Below are 17,295 nucleotides of genomic sequence, written 5' to 3' on the forward strand. Positions count from 1 at the left end.
TCTGACTGTAAGAAACGATATTCTTGGCACAATCCCGTAACCGGTAAGTGACACACGATAAGCGGTGATTGGTTTAGCTTAAGTCCCTTATCCCGTAATACTATTACCAAGTCGAACTCGTCTGAATCGCGCGGCAGTATTACATGTATCCGCGAGCTGCTGTATTGATTGGAACGACGCGATTAAGGGTTCCCCGTACTCCGAGATCGTTTTCTAACCCCCATCGACCTTGGGACAACTGCTCCGACGACATCGAAATGGAATTGAAATGATCTCGAAGTTAATCGAGTGAAATTTTGATTCCTCCAACCCCTTGTCCGACGACTTAATTTCGCAGTTGCACTTGTTAAAACTGTTTACCGTTAACCTTAGCACGCCAGAGGCGCCCCTTAGTCGCCAAATGATTCGAAACTGCAAAACTGTAATGTTTGATGTTTAATATTGAACTTTGTTTAATGCATCAATGTATGAACTATCGAAAGAAAATAGTTTTCCTCCTCAACGCATGTGCGATTTCTTGCCAACTCAATCTCAGAAAATGTCATTTGCATCTCATTAGAAAATATTGGGTATTTCCAATGAAAAACTTGCGGAGTGCAAAGGATTAGTAATGCACTAGTGAAACAAAAAATCCTCTTTCTATGTATAAATTTGCTCTGAGCCATGCAATTTCTAATGAGAAAAATAATGTTTCATTTAAACTCAGAAGAACTGAACGACATTTATATATGTTAAACAATATTAGAAACCTTCGTCATGAGTCTGAGATGTATATTATAAGGCAAGAGGTTAATGGTTATGTTAGGTAACAATTAATTTATTAATTGTGGTACAAAATCTTTCGTTGTGTAGATGATTTTTGTATGTAAAAATCATTGAATGGGATACAACTACTATTTTGCTGGAAATAGAGGATGCTGTTGTTGACATTATGGGAGAGGTACAACGCGAACATGTACGTTACAAGAGAGATTCTGTTTGCTGCAAAAGAAACTTTTAAAGATTAAAGAGGATTCATTGTTTGAGTACGTCCGGCGTCCATAAAGAAAATCAGGGAAAACGTAAAGGCAAAGGTATCTTATCAGTGTAACATCAAAGCAGGCAGTATACAATCGAATGATGTGGCACAACTAAGAAGAGAATCAGGATTTACAGCTTCCAATATGGCGTCACAGTGCAAGGGTCAGCTTCTCGAAACATGCTATTAGCGTGTCTTTACTAACAGTCTTTACTGACAGATTCTTTGTACATCTACACACTAAAGACATACTCAGAATCTTACAAAAATTCAGGTGTTCTATCAATATTAACCATATTTTATAAACACTTGAATGATCTTTTTAACACATCTGACAGGTTATGCACCATTTTCTCTTCTCCACCATTTATTGTTTCACGTTCACTAGACAACACATCGATTTTATCTTGCTTTTCACTCATTTGTTCAACAGCTCTTTCCAAATGAATCCCTATCAGTTGTAATAAACTTTGAAGATAATGGAACTGGCGATGTCAGAACCCGTATAAGCTACATTCTACCAATTCAGTTTATTGGTACACTTCGAAGTTCCTTGATTCACCTTAGAAATTAACTACTCCTCCGTATATACATACATACTCTTCCGTTTAAAAGCAACATACACTATGATAATTCTGACCTCGCCAATTCAATGAAGATTCCATAGCAATGCTCTCCAATAAAGGCAACCTATTATTGCAACTGCGTATCAGACTCACCGACGATCCGGTAGAAAGAGCAGAAGACGATGGTCGTAACGACGAACCATGTGTTCCAGTTGTGGGCGTTGTTCACGGTGGCCACCCCGAGGAACATGAATATAATGGTCTCCGATCCACTCGACAGCATTTTCATCGTATATTTGACGGTCGTGTGCGACTTGTGCGATATATTGGCCTCCACGTAGTTCTTCATGGTAATGCCGCAGAAGGTGATCCTGCGATAAAGAGGCCACGGATAATGGGGGGGTGGGAGCAACGGGGTTGAGGCTGGAGGCTAGGGACGACGCGTGCGAGCGTCGGGAAACTCGAGTTATCGATCGTCTCGCGCCGTTTCCTAAACGCCGTTGAAATTAATTCGGACATACGATCCGGGACGGCGGCGTTTACAAAATCGATGTTCACGGTGTTAGGGGACGGGGGACCGGCTCGGTTTGCGGTTATAACACGAACATCCCTCGGCCGACAGATTCGCCGGGGTTGGGAGCTTCTTACGTGAGACCCACGTCAACTAAGTTAATCGAGTTCGTGGGATAAATCTTGGTAAAGATTTACGATACTTACGATACTATTATATTATAAGGATTCCATATTAATTTAGCAAACGTGAAATTAATATGGGGATATCTATTGTTCGGGTTGATAGTGACACTATTTTTTAACCGTTTGGCTACGGCAGAATTTCGAGTCGACACGTATTTCTAAGAAAGTGTATTGAAACCGTCGAAACACTGAACGAAACTAAATGAAATAATTGCATTTATATAATATATGACTAACGGAAGATGTAATTGTTGAATTAGAATTCATTTGGGTCAGGTGCCAACAGTATCCAAGGGGTTAATAAATTATTATAAGAAATTAAGAAATAGGTTTGATTTTTCCTCGTTGTTGTAACTGTTAGTGAAGATTTCTTGGAGGTGATTCTTTGTTTGATTTTAACGTTGAAATTCTGTGAATTTTTATATTTGGAGGAATTTTAATGCGAATGTTGCTTTAAAGGAGATTTTTCTCGAGTAACTTTTATTTAGTTCATAGTACATTAAGGGAGTCTCGCTTAATGGGAACACCTTCTTAATAAGTAAACATAGTAAAATAAATTAATAAGTGTTGCCCGGGTTCTACGGAATTACCCCTTTAGGGACTCGTTAATACGCAGTAAATGCAAGAACTCTGTAGAAATTAGAGTTGAAAACTTTGAAGCCATCCAAACTGTACAGGTAAACGTGAAGTTTCTGCTTCAGTGCACTCTTAAATAACCATAATACTAATTGTGCTTTCCTGAGAGGTTGAAGCAATCGAGTATCAACATACAACTGCGTATTCCCACACACAGTTTCCCATTGTAAAAAAGAATTTACGCGAACTTCATTCGCATATACAGAAGACCCTGCAAGTCTAAAATAAAATTTTCTTTTAACACTAAAAGTACCAGACGGGTCAAAATGACACATTCCTAATTTATTAATTTTGCAATGATTAAAAAGACGACAAATGTTCCTCTGAGAAATTATTCAAGAAATTGATTCAAGAAACTGAATTATAAATCAATTAAAGTCTCGATAGAGGTACTCTGAAAGTTTCTATAGAGGAATTTCAAAAAATCAATTTATCTGCTTGATAGGTTTACCATTGAAGACATCGTTTCGTGTTTTATATGATGTATACCTTTATAGAAGATTTCTCCGTCGGAATTACGGAACAAACCGAGTAAATCGAAGGAAAATTTTTGGGAAATTCTGCCGGTCCTAATTTTATTGAGCCGTAAGAGCGTAGCATTGTGATTCGAATGAAAGGGGGTCGCCGACTGGGCTTCGCCGGGGAGAGTTCTCTCGCGGCTTCTACGCCCCGGTACGTGACTTTCATTTCTTCTGCTTGAAACTTCTTGTACGCGTGAGAGATGCGAAATATTGGAAACTCGCCGTGTTGCATTGTCCATTACTACTTCGTTGTTGTCGAAGAAACGATGAATTATGCATAAGGCAGACGCGCGCGGCTCCTCTGATCGAGGAACTTAACGCGCGAACTTCTCCCCGACAACTATTACGGTTCGAAGGTGAGTTGATGAAAATATGAGGTGCCCCGGAAGTTCGAATGGTATAAATTTACGGCCCTGGAACTTTGAGGAGCCGAGTCTGGCCGCCGGAACTTGGCGCGAATAAATTTTGAGAAATCGAGAGCTGCCCTCATAATAAGATATCCGAAGAAATCAGCAACTGGCAGCCACCGTTCGCCACGGGACCGTTGACGGTTTGAACAACCGTGCCATTTGTATTCCGAGGCAATCAAAGTTTCAGTCCGTCGAAATTAACGCGACGTCTCCGAGCTGAAGAAGATGCGAACACCATTGCGGCCGATGCTCGAAATTCAGCGACAATAACTTTCGAACAATGCGCGTGGCGAGACACCTAATGTCCCGTGAAGATAATAAATTTGACGAAACAGGAAACTTAGGGAACTAATGTAAATCGAAGGTAAACCTCGGAAAATAGGTTTAATCGTCTACATCTAATATCTCTCGAAGATAATATTTAACAAAAAGGAAACTTGGGAAACTACAATTCAAGGTAGATCTCATAGAACAGGCCTAATCATCTACACCTAATATCTCTTGAAGATAATCATAAATTTGATAAAAATAAGAAACTTGGGGAAACAAATGCAAATCAACGACAGATCTCAGAGAACTGGTACAATCACCTACGCCTAACGTCTCACGAATATTATAAACTTGGCAAAAAGTGGAAACTTAGAAAATTAATGTAAATCAAAGACAGATCTCAGACAACAGGTAGAATCATCTACAGCTAACGTCTCACGAGTATTATAAACTTGGCAAAAAGTGGAAACTTAGAAAATTAATGTAAATCAAAGACAGATCTCAGAGAACAGGTACAATCATCTCTGCTACCGGACGGTTTCTATTTCGCGTTACAAACTACCGTCTTCCCAATTAATTAAAAAGTCGAGGGCGTGCTGCGCGCCAGGCTCTATCACGATAATGAGAATTCCAGCGTTTAACCAAATTTCGTACCAACTGGGGAGCTGTTTTGCTTTCCCCGGGAAGTTACAACTTCCGTTTACTGTGACAACCGCGCCGCGGCGACTTCCACGTGAGCGTCTAAATTATCAAGTGTGCGCGTCCTTGATGCATGCCGTTTCTTAACGTCCCCGCGCGAACGACGCTCAGCCGTGCAGTCTCGCGGGGGATGGTTCTTGTTACGAGCCCGGCGAGCGACGCTCGAAATCCGTCTATTTATCGGACAAACACGGACCGAGCCGGTTTAACCATATAGATAAAAATCGACTGGGCCGCGAGCGGGAACGGTCGATTACAGGGTAAGCATATTTGAACAGTTATTACACGGGGCGCACTTCGCATCGTGATCGATCATCGCCGGGCCCGACTTCGCTGGGAAACGTGTAAATAATAGACTTAACGAGAATCGCGGCGGCGATTGTAAGGCTTTAAGGGATTTATGGGTGGCTTTCAATTATATTGATAAAGGTGAAGAGCTTAGCCTTGGCCGGCTCTACAAATCGACGGATAATTATTAATTATCAGCGGCGGGGGCTGGATGGGAAGGAGGAGGGAAAAATCTAAGAAAGAGGTGAACGACGGAGGGAATCTTCGTCGAAGTTTCTTTGCCACGGTAACAGGCCAGGGGTTCGATATTAAAAGTGCTCGCGAACTTTGTTTATAATTGACTGCAGTAAAGGGTAATTAACTAGTTTCAGAAGCTGATTAAAAGCACGCCGATCGGCTGCTCGCTATTGCCGGCGAACATGCACTTTTCGGTAAATATATGCGATAAATCGCGTGAGAATCGGCCCGGTCGTTCCTCAAATTTATTGCGACACATAATTGGGGGTGTCTAGAAATGCAAGCCCGCTCGTTTAATACGCCCTACGGCAGCTGCGGACACGTGCGAGACGCGTTAGGGTTTATTGGCGGGAATGAGGGAAATATTGTAATGACTCTGGAAATGCGAGCGTAAAAGATTGCGGGGGAGGGGACGCGAAAATTGAAAGTCTTGCGACGGTTTCGAAACGGGACGAGTGGTTTCGAAGTATTCAAGTGGATACGAGATGTTTTAGAAAACGAAATTGAGATATTACTAATCGACTGTATTAGGAATAATCGAAGACTAGAGTAAATTGATTTGGGTTCCGAAGTTCGAGCGATATTAACGTTTATCTCCCACTATCTCCTTATATTTAAGATAATTTAGATCGCCTTCTATAAATTTTCAAAACATTCCAATTATTTTCAAATCTTCTACTAAACATTTCTCACATTTCCAGAAATTTCGAAATACTTTTATTTTAAAGTTTGCATCTTATATTATTTTATGGTAGATAATAAAGTTATTATACAATATCTGTTTGCCACGGAAGTTGAACGAAAACAATGTTGAATTGGTTTGAGATAGGGGATGATTTACTCACGCCAGGATGCTCGACATGTGGAATATCTCAGCGTTCAGGTAGGCCAGGTACGCCATGACGAATATGAAGATGGGCTCGATCACTCGAACCTGATGGGTGAACCTGGTAACGAAACCGGTGGCGAAGCCCCATATCACGCCTATTATGGTGCCGCCGATTGCCACGACGAAGAACGAGGCCAGGCCCGACAGCAGGTCCGTGTAAAGGATTCTCGAAGGTCCCATTTCGCTATACGCCTCGAACATATTGTACAGCACCTGTGAATCAGTAAAAAGTGACGCTTTGCGTGGCTAATTGAACAATTTGTTTGCGTAGCGTCGTCCACGGTAGATTCTTTTGTCATAAATGAAACGGGAGGCACTGAAGACCAAGGACGCTTTATTAATTAGATTCACGAATAAAAATACGAGTTATTGATATTTCCCTATAGTACAATATGATGTGTATCTAGGGGAAAACTCCAGGTAAAAATAAAATCAAAGATTAGAATAAGGGTTTGTAGAATCTAATTTGAATATTCGTTGAACACGCGAGCTGCCGACATCAAAATGGCGGCCGTTTAGGTGTACCTTGAGTATCATTCTATCAATTTTTCGAAAGCTTTCATTATGATTGCGTTACTTAGTAAAACACTAATATTTAATGTGATTTTTTACTAGATTAGAAGGAAATAATTGATAAGAATTTAGAATGTTATCGTTGTATATGTTTTCCTTGCTTCGATAGAAATTATGTTCATAAGAGTACAGTAATAATTCACTTGCATATAATCTCATCTATTTTATAATATAGAAATTATCCGTGAAAGTATGTTATTCTGAATTCTGCGAAAGTAAATGTAATCTTATTTTAATTCATTTATAGCTGTTTCATGCTTTGATTTGCTTTGGAATTTACCGTTAATTCTGGTTAAGGATTGAGGCTGCGAGTGCAGTAACTTTGATTTTGGTGCGGAAAAATACTCACAACGGTAACGGCATCGTTTAGGAGACTCTCCCCGAAAACCACGATATAGAGGATCTCGTTTACGTGGATTTCTTCGAAAACGGCCAACACGGCAACAGGATCAACGGCGCTGATCAACGCGGAGAAGAGGAACATGTCCAGGAGCGGTGTTTCGCAGCCGAATAAACCGCTTTTACCTAGTACCCATAGTGACGCGCCTAAAAATAATATCAAAAACAAATTGGATCTTCATTGATTAATTGCAATCACATAGAACGAAAGTAGAATTAAAATCGACACTAAAAAATTAAAAGAAAAAATTAAAATACGAGATTAAAAACTTGTTTTACATATATTTTCTGCATAAATTTAAATTCTAACACAATATACGTATTTTGAATTGTACAAATTCCATAATTTTCTGTTATTGGTGCTCTAATTTCCAAGATCTATACGAACCCCTATTTTTTTTAAAAACAATGCAATGAAGAGCACAATAAATGCACGTAAATCTAATATTAAATAACTTAAAAGAGCCAAAATTCTTTTATCGCCGATTCACCGTACACGAGATAGTTATTGGCGCCGAGTGCGTTCATCAGATTTACGAAGCCATAAAGTGATTAATTATTATCCGCGTAAAACGCAGCAATCTCGGATCCAGGTAATTTGTCTAACGTTTCATCAGGATTGGCACAGAATAATTGAAAGCAAGTATTTTCCAGGCCGGTAACAATACTCCCTCGAACAATGCAAACATAAAGCTTCCGATGCTCATCAATGATCGCCATTATTTGGTAAAATAAAGCCTCGCCGATTGGTTGAAAGATATCATCGTGAATGCGTTCGAATCTCTTTCAAAGTTCATCGGCACATTCCACTGGATTCTGCAATAATTGAGGAAAATATTCTCGAATAAAGGAAATATAAAAGATACAGTGGGAAAGGATCGTCAGAAATGTATCCTCCGACAAATTATTACAAAGCATGAATTTATCATGAACTTCATAAATCTGAAACGATATTCAATATATATCAAATTAACGCGTCCCGTAAAATGTTAATCCTTTGTCGCTCGAGAAGCAACTCGCAGTCGCCATTTAATTGGAGTTAACAAAATTCTGAGGTCTGATACTCAATACCAAAATTTTATATAATTGTATATAAAGCCTGAAATATTCTAACATAGTTATATTCCTTACTTTTCACATGATTTCTCCACAATGTTTCGTTTGAAAGTAATGAATACTTGAAACATAGACACTATTTGAAACGAACTAATTAGAAAACGTACGTAAATTAAGAAACAAAGCTATTTTATATAAATATTTCACGTATTGATGCATTATACAAAACTTAGTATTAGACATAACACTTTGTAACTTTGTTATATCAAATCAAATGGTGACTGAGAGTCAGTTCTCGAGTGCAAAGGGTTAATTTCGAGTATAAAGGGTTCACGCATTGACTGTAATGACCGGAGCGTCCAAATTGCCGAAGAACAATTACAATAAGAAAACTGATGTCGAATAAAAATATTTAGTAACATAAATAGCTGGATAATAGTGCGACGCGAGTATTATGATACCGAATCATTAATAATTATTTTCAATATCATTCGCCTTCGTTATTAAAGAATAAGTATTACTGTACGAAACGCTCGAAATTCTAGTGGCTATCTGTTACAATAATGGCGGCCGGCACTCTGAACGCGAGATGCGTCCTCTATTTTCACGGACACGGCCATTTCTCATCGCGCAGGGGGAAGCATCGTCGATTTCGTAACGACGGTCACGCGTGCCGTGGGCACGTAGTACGTAAACAGAAATCGCGTGGGCGGCTCTTTCGAAGAGTATAGATACATAGTGTTTCCGTAGCAAATCCTTGCGCAATCCTCGAATGCCCGGCGATCGGATTTCGAGAGGAACAAAATATTTTCTGCGTCGGTCTCGTGTATTTTTAAACGCCACCTGATCGTAAATTGGCTTCAGGACTGCTCCGTTGATCGGCGAATTGACAGCGAAGCGTTAGTCGAGAAGACTATGTTTCCTGGTCGTATATTTTCGCTTGCTTGTTCGACAGAAAATTGCGTGCTGCTTTTTAACGATCCATCGAGAATATTTTCCAGTATTTTAATAGTACGATTGAGAATTTTATTAAGTTGCGCTAGTAACGTTTATCGAGAATATTCGAATGTAAAATCTATCGAATGGCGATAAGTTATTAGTTTTATCCTTAACACTAGACTACCGAGCATTTAATTTCGATTAACATCTAATCTCTATAAAAATTGTAACGATGGATTATTTTCAGTTTCTTCAGGCACTTATTATAGTATTCAAGTGAATCTATTTTCAGTATAACTTCGAATATTCAATGCTTTCAACGTATCAATAATTGCGAAACAAAACATTGAAACTAGTTTTTTTTACTGATACGGTAGTTCTAGCATTAATATATAAATAATAATCAATATTGAGTAGGTTAATATATAATGCACAATGAAACATGAAAAAGTAATTATCCCAATAGATCAACACTCGCACATATAATTTTATTCGCAATGTTGCAGTTACTCGGCGAGAAACTTATCTTCAAATGAAACAAAATTTCCAAAAATTTCTGCAGACCTTTCAAGTTATCTTTCTATCGTCCGTTGTAACATACATTGATCATTCCAAACCATTCTGTTCCATCAAGAACATATATTCAAAAATCAAACGACATTTCGTTAAACGGTGTCTCAAACAATTCAGACTCGACGCAGACGTTCAACAAGGTGTTCCGATGTTACCAGATTCATCGGAACAGAAAAAAAATCAGTGAAATCCCGGAAGAAGAAGGTCGGTAAACTGAGAATCGACTTCGACTTCCGGATTATCCTCGGCACGTTTCTCGCGCGCGTGTTGCGCGGACGTCGAACGAAAATAAAAGGACAACCGTGAGAAAAAAGGAGAACGGGAGAGCAACCAGCGGGTAAACGGGCCGACGCGCGCGATGTTAATCCGTGGAACGAAACGGATTAAACGGGGAGAGGGATAGTTGGTGCGCGAACGCGGAAGGAGTAAGAGGCGAAGGGAAAAAAAGGAATGGAAGAGTTAAAAGGAAAAATCTGGTCGCCTGACGTCCGAGCGACACGACGTTTTATCCGTTTCACCTACCTATCGACAACGTGTTAAATATAGTCCCGACGACGGCGAAGAGAAGTATCGTCCCCAGGTGGTCGAAGAACAGTCGGTTCGGCATGAAATAACCGGCGTCCAGGATAATGGGCGGCAACATGTAGAGGAAGAACGTGTCGGGCGTTAGGGGCGACACGTGGACGCTACTCGCCTGGAACAGTAAGACACCAACGACGACGCCGACAACGATCAGCAAACAGGACTCCGGAAAGATCTTGCTGAGCTTCGGCGTCATGTGGAAGCCTGCACGTACAATCGTAACTTCACGGTCTCGCACAGTAACCGTTCTAGTTTCGCGACGTTCAACCCCTGGCGACTCCGGCGATTTCGCTACATAGGTACGTCTATTCGATTTCAACCCCTACATCGACTTCTATGTTTTTTCATATTTTAGGATGTTTGGAAAGGCGACGGAACCCGTGTGATTTGAATATTTTGTATGATTGAATATTTCAGTATTTTTGAATTCAGATGATTGAGAGTATCAGGGATTGAATATTGCATAATTTAACGCCTGAATGTTAGTGTCTCTGAATATTGAGGATTAATTGTTAAGTACTTCCAGCGCCTAGATGTGAATATTTTGAACTATCACGGATTAAATGTTCGCTGTTGCTTCGAATTTCAATATTTGAGAATATTAATAATGAGATATTAAGTATTTCGATCAGAATATTTCAATATTTCGAAATATTAGGAATTGATTGTTAAGTATTTCAACGCGTGAATTCCATTATTTCGAAATATTGATAATTGAATATTGAATATTTCAACCGTTGAATTGTGTTGTAATGGTGCTGCGATTGCATTGTACGGAACGTGAATTAAATAAACAAGTAATTGTAGATTGATTGTAACGTATGAAAGATAAAATGGAAGAGGTAGGCAATTGAATCGAGGTTGAATCGTGCAAAAGGTGAAATAAATAAGAAGATAATGGTATTGTGCTATTGTTGGCAGAGAAGCAGCTCGTGAAATGTAATCATTATGCTTTTTGTGTAATTGTGTTATTTATGGGTAATAATGAGTATCATAAAGAAAGAAAAATTCGTATTGGTTTTTATAAATACTTTTTAAAAACAAAAAGGTTGAAACTTCCCATGGAATTATATTTTTCTTTGTATTACTTGCGATTTACTGAAATTACTGACATAAACTATTTTATTTATGAAGATATGTACAAAAATTTATCTTCTTATTCTTCTGTCTTATCTTTATCTCAAGACAGTTGTTTTCAAAGCAACGTGGAAAAATATCCGGTTTCTGTATTGTTTATAAATAATTGTATTTTTTCAGTTTTTCTATCACATGCGTTCGATCGTTTGTCTCGATGACCTAGGGTTGCTGTTTGTATCCTCTTGAAAAACGTAAAAGTCGAAGGGTAGAAAATTCAAAAAAAAAGGAGTAGAATGCGTGGAAATAATAGCGCCAGTTACTGAACGTCGCGACTGAAAGGGTCCTCGTAATTGGGAATAAAAGGAATGTCAGGGAGCGCAATTTTCCGTGGAACTCTTTTGTTGTTCGCGCTTTTTGCAGAGAACGGTGCATCGTTATTGAAAATTCTGAAATATGTTGCTATAGTTAGATCGAGATCGATTCTGTTCGGTCAAGGTCACTGACTGACGACCCCCACCACGTCGTTCGGCTATCCCTGTAAGTCGAGTCACGCATGGTAACACGACTTAGGAGGTAAAAATGAAAATTAACGATCCGTAAGGGCAAATTTGGAATAAATTTTCAGTAGCACTTTTCGTCTTGTAACTTCTATTGTCTGAATTACATAACATCCACGGCGCGGTATGCAAAAATGACTATAAAATTAACCAAAATTTCCACTCGGAATTAAAACGTGTGTTTCTATATCGACCAAAAAACGATATAAAAAGTAACAATCTCTCTCGGTAACAAAATCCAAAAATAATTCCGGTCAATAACATTTACCTTTCAATAGAAATACAAGGAACAAGAGACTTCAACAAACATCAACGTTTCTAGAAACAATATTAATTCATTTACAAGACCGAACGCGCCTGTAACACCGGTCGCCCTAGATCGACCAATAAAAACCCGAAGCTCCGCAATTCAGCAGCAATAATGGTGAATTAAACCGAACATCCGAGGCCCCCGATCGGACAATGTGTTCACCGAAACAGAAGTCGTTCCGGGCCGAACGCGGAATGGGGGAAGTGACCTCGAACGCTCCACAGAATTCGGCCGAGCCATATCACCCGGCTGAACGCGACAACATTCGAATTGACCACATCGGATACCAGCGAAACCAGCAGCGAAGCGCTCTGTAGGTACGAATCCATCAAGTTCCACGAGTACCCTACCTATTTTCGCGATACTGGCGAAGAAGATCCATATCCCGATCACGAAAGGGGTCTCGACCCTATGGAACTCCACAGCGATGATCTTGTACGTGGGCTCCGGCCGATGATTGGAACCGTGTCCATCGTCTCCGGCAACTTGAGAGGACAAATGCGATTCTATTGGACCGCCTTCCCCGTTTCCAGCTGAGAGACCCCTAAAGGAGACGTCGTCCGGCAGGGAGCCGTCTATTGGCCCCATGGGTCCGAAACTCTTTCCAGGATAAGGTTCCCTCAAGTCCCTGGGGAACTCTTGATCGTCGACGATAGGTCCATGGATCGCATAATCGTTGATCGGGATTCGTTTGTCGGGCTGCAGGTGTTGCGGCACAGCCTCGTAGAACTTGGTCAAACCGGCTTGGCCAGGTTCAGGCCAGCACACGGTGAAGAGGAGCAAAGCTAGCAGCATGGTTGTGGTGGCTGCTGCACGTGGGGCCATGTCGACGTAACACGTGGACGCGGTAGATGCTGATGGCGGGGGCTGCGCTGGTCGCCCGCGCTCGTCCACCGATTCTGAGTCACCCGGTGTACCATCAGAAGGGACCTCCAGCAACGTGGAAGCTGCAGGCTACGCCGGCTCCCGCTGTTCGCGTCGCTAGGGGACCTCACCCTTGCCGCTGGCTCGGTACACCCTCGCTTCCTGCTGCCTGCGCGGGGGGCGCGTCGATTGTTCTCGGATTTATGGGGGGCACGGCCTGGTGTCTCGCGTGCAGACAGGGTTGCTTAATTGCATGGCGTTTCGAATGCGTTCTATATACACGTCACGCGTGGAAGACGTTTCTAATCAATCGTTCAGTCCAGTCCTTATCGCAGCCTGGACTGGGTGTCCTGCATCGGTCCGATGTCAGGCACGAGGATTCAATCTTTTCGTTACTGGGGTGAGCACCGTGGCTACCGTTATAGGAACTAGAACTTATACTCCCGTGATCGATTCCCGGGGACGTCGAAGGTCTCGCTTCAGGATTCTCGTCTGGATGTCCGACATTCCGAGCGGTTCGATTCCCCGCGTCGAGCGTCGCCTCGGTGCTCTATATCCAACACCCGGCAGTCTTTTCCGGCGGCAACCTTGGCTTCCCCAGGCGAGTCAATGAACCTCCGTTGGACACCTACGCGCGGCCGAATTCACGCATCGGCCCGGTTCGAAAAGTGCTGGGCCAGCCAGCGAACAATAGACCGGCCGAGCGGGGCGTTTGTTGTGCTACTCACCGTGTCGGCGTTGCTTCGAGCGCACCCCGCCGGTTATCGACGAGCGAATCCTCTCCGTTACGCAGCTGCGAGCCGGGGACGGAGGCACTTCGTCGCAGCCTCCTCGGCTCGATTTATTTACACGTCGTTGCTCGTCGAGGCCCGAACGAACCCCCGTGATCACAGAACCACCCTGTCACTCGGCAAGCTTCAGGCGATAGGATAGCGCACCCTGGACGCGTTCACAGTAGTACCATAGACTCTATCGTCCCTCTGATCCTCAGACTACCCCACTGGAAGATCCTTTATATTCAATCGCACAGCTATCCACGGTTATCAGAATTCACGTACTCGCGTACGCCGAACGAGCGAAGAAACTAGAATCTTCCGTCATCCAATCACAGAGCGAAGATCCGGTCCAGGGGGTGCTTCAGCCCCGGTACGTATCAGCGATCTAGAAAATGGACCAGCCGATGTCGTTAGCCGCCAGCAAGGTGTTCAGTGGACGATTCGGCTGTAATGAATCTTCTATCCAATCACAGCGGCCGTTTCACGGGGACGATGAGGTCCTGGGCTAGGTGTCCCAGGTAGCGAAGTCACACGGGTTGGACTGGTCGACACGGGCTCGGATCGATGAACGGTCGCGAGCACACTCTCAAATGTTCACGCAGCCACTCGAGAACGCGCGAGCGTTCTGCATACGCAGCGAGACGAGAACGATACCGCCGCGGAGGTGGCGGCGAGGACGAGGCATCGTTGTTGCAATCGGAAGTGGCGTTTCCACCCGGGCTGTTTCTTTCTCTCTTTCTCTTCCTTGTTCACTCTCTGTCAGCCTCGCTCTCTTTCCCTCTTTCTCTCTCTATCTCTCTCTCTCTCTCTCTCTCTCTGTCTCCCTCTGTTTCGCCGCGGTGCGGCTCGATCGACCGTCACGGCGGCACTGCGCGAAATTCAATTCACACACCGCACACGCCGGTTCCGGGAACGGACACCATTGCCACGGCTAAGGGCACGAACGAGCGCTGCCAAAAACGTGCGTAACTGCCGACCAGGCTATCCATGACGTCGCTGCTGATAGCCGATGGATGCGCGCGACTCGCTCCGTCTCTGTCCCGTCGTGGCGGCCACACCGTTCCCTCGCCGACGCGTATCTTTCTTCGATTAACGGGCTCGCCTCGGTTTTTCTCTGTTCCGCCTGCTCTCCGTCTATTCGATGCTTCCAGCCAGCTGATCGTTGCGGAAACCCGCGCAGGCGTCGCGGCGCTCCGATATAGAACCGCGGGACGCCGCTTGGGCGTGCTTGAACGTCCGAGCGACGCGCCGCGCCGCGCCGCGACGCGGCGTCTCTGGGCTCGTTGTTGAGGGTTTCGCCGCTGGAGGCAGCCCGTCGCGCGCTACACGGGGAAATCGTAACAGGAATTGGAATTCCTGGCTCGGGCTCTGATCGATGATGACGATGATGGCCGCTCGGGGGGTAAAAGGATTTACTCCTGGCGGTCGTTGCCGAAAAAAACCTGCTCCCCGTCGCTGCTTTCTGCTGCGGGATTGCGATACGCATGATTTATCCGACTCGATAAATTTCGGTCTGCTTGTTATTTAGACGTGGTACTCCATCGAGGCGAATTCGTAATTGACTGCAGCCGGCAGTGCTCAGAGTCTAGGTGCACGGTTCTAGGGGGTCGCGCTATTGATCCTCCGACGTTCCCTTTTATTTTTGTATTTAGCTTGATCGCTGTTCACTTTCTTGCCGAGTCAGGAAAAACTTTGATGCCGCCGTTGGCGATTGAAGAGACGTGGTTCCGCGGGTTAATTAGCTCGTTCCATTCCCAATCTCCGAGCGTATTAAACGGTGAATGTTTGATACTTTCTCTTGCCTTTGACCGGCACGGAAAACTTTCTAATTCCGTGAATAATTAAGGGGATGATGTGGGGTTAGCTCCCTGCGACTCGAGTGGTCTTCCCGTTGGGTTTCAAAGCGGAATTCGTTCTGGGTTCATTCATTTATTTATTTCTTCGGAAGCGAGTCGTGAATTTTTGAGGGTGCTGTACAGTACGTGCCCGCATACATACCCGGGTCAGGTTGCACGACTATACAGACCGCGCGCGACCTTAAACTAGCGGCGTCCCGACGTCGGATCTCGGAGACACCTCTGCCCTTGACCTTGTCACTGTTGCGCTAGCGAAATGGCCCCGGCTCTGTCGCCTCGGCATTCAGCTCGCAGCCAGCCTTTTGCGATCATACCTCCGCGAACTGTGCAACCCCCTTTCGCCCGGCCCGCGCTCACCTTTTTCTCAGCGCGCGCGCCGCGCCGCGCCGGCTCGTCGGCTAATCGGTTCGTAAACTTTTAATTAAGGACGCATAAGCGACCCCCCTGGCTCGATCCTCATTTTTATTTCTTCATCCTTTCGCAAACAAACGACAATAACGCGTCTGTTTGCAGTCGCTGAATGGAAACCATCGTTGGGATAATTGAATGAGAGGTGTCTACTATGGAGGGTTCTTCTGTGTCCGGGAAATAAACATGTTTGCTCTTCTTTACGTTGCGTTTACGCGATTGGCGAAGGCAAGAGACGGTGAATGTTGTCGTTATTAAATGGACGATGGCAATTGGACGGTTCTCTTTTGGTAGCTTGAATAATATTTTGGTCTTTCGGTGGGTTTTTTTAGTTCGTTTTTTGAAAGATGCGTTAATTGTTGTTTCTTTATTTTCGTCGGTTATTTCCGTGTTTCTTTCTGAGAGAGTCGTAATTAAGGCGTCGCAATTGTTTATATCAACTGTCTCGTAGATACTTTGATAGAAATAATTGGATGGTTATGAGGAGGAATATAATTTAACGAGAGGTTGCTCCGAGATGACATTTTGCGAGGACGTGTGTAAGTTCATTTTAATTATAACGGTATATATTTAAATTGTATGTTATCGATTTTATTAACATTTAAATGACCTATGCTATACATTGCGGCTTGTCTTATGATTGATTGCGATCTGTGTAATTTATGATTTACATAATACTGAACATTTACATAATTAGGGGAATGTATCAGCGAAATGCGCCACTTTATCATAAAAATCCGTATATACAATTATTTAAAGCTTGACGTTATCAATGATGTCCAGCTAGGAGATCAGGTACTTACTCTCCATATTTCTGTAAGGAAATCTTAAAACTTAAAAATTCCAAGTCTCACAGCTTACTTCCATTTTCTATTATCTTATTTACCTATTTATCAACAGTAATGTTTCAGTAGATCACGAAATTTTCCAATACGACCAACATGAAGAATTCGATGACTCAAACCGCTTAAAGTGAATTATCTCAAATTCGTCCAATAGACGCGGCACACACAATAGCGATATTCTAGTATATTACGAAATCTCCTAAAACAAACTACAACCCGAAGAAACGCATATCACTCAAATAAAATGATT

The 17,295-nt window shown here is 42.9% G+C and overlaps 1 protein-coding gene across 7 annotated transcripts in view; it reads right to left on the reverse strand.

The window, feature by feature from the left end:
* The window catches only part of Nhe2 (Na[+]/H[+] hydrogen exchanger 2), a 32,759-nt gene extending 17,592 nt beyond the window's left edge, over nucleotides 1–15,167 (reverse strand). For 5 of the 7 annotated variants that reach the window (XM_031974653.2, XM_031974651.2, XM_031974654.2 and 2 more), the window contains exons 1-5: nucleotides 12,647–15,166; nucleotides 10,293–10,556; nucleotides 7,153–7,349; nucleotides 6,187–6,443; nucleotides 1,738–1,955 (exon numbers count right to left, since the gene is read on the reverse strand). In XM_031974653.2, coding sequence (XP_031830513.1) covers nucleotides 1,738–1,955; nucleotides 6,187–6,443; nucleotides 7,153–7,349; nucleotides 10,293–10,556; nucleotides 12,647–13,121 — 1,411 coding nt within the window. In that variant the 5' untranslated portion in view covers nucleotides 13,122–15,166. Of the gene's footprint in view, nucleotides 1–1,737; nucleotides 1,956–6,186; nucleotides 6,444–7,152; nucleotides 7,350–10,292; nucleotides 10,557–12,646 lie in introns of all 7 variants that reach the window. The other 2 variants (XR_012999864.1, XM_031974652.2) reach the window with 1 other exon arrangement.
* Nucleotides 15,168–17,295: the final 2,128 nt, after the last annotated feature.

The sequence above is a fragment of the Nomia melanderi genome, chromosome 12, assembly GCF_051020985.1.
Source record: "Nomia melanderi isolate GNS246 chromosome 12, iyNomMela1, whole genome shotgun sequence".
Taxonomy (NCBI): Eukaryota; Metazoa; Arthropoda; class Insecta; order Hymenoptera; family Halictidae; genus Nomia; species Nomia melanderi.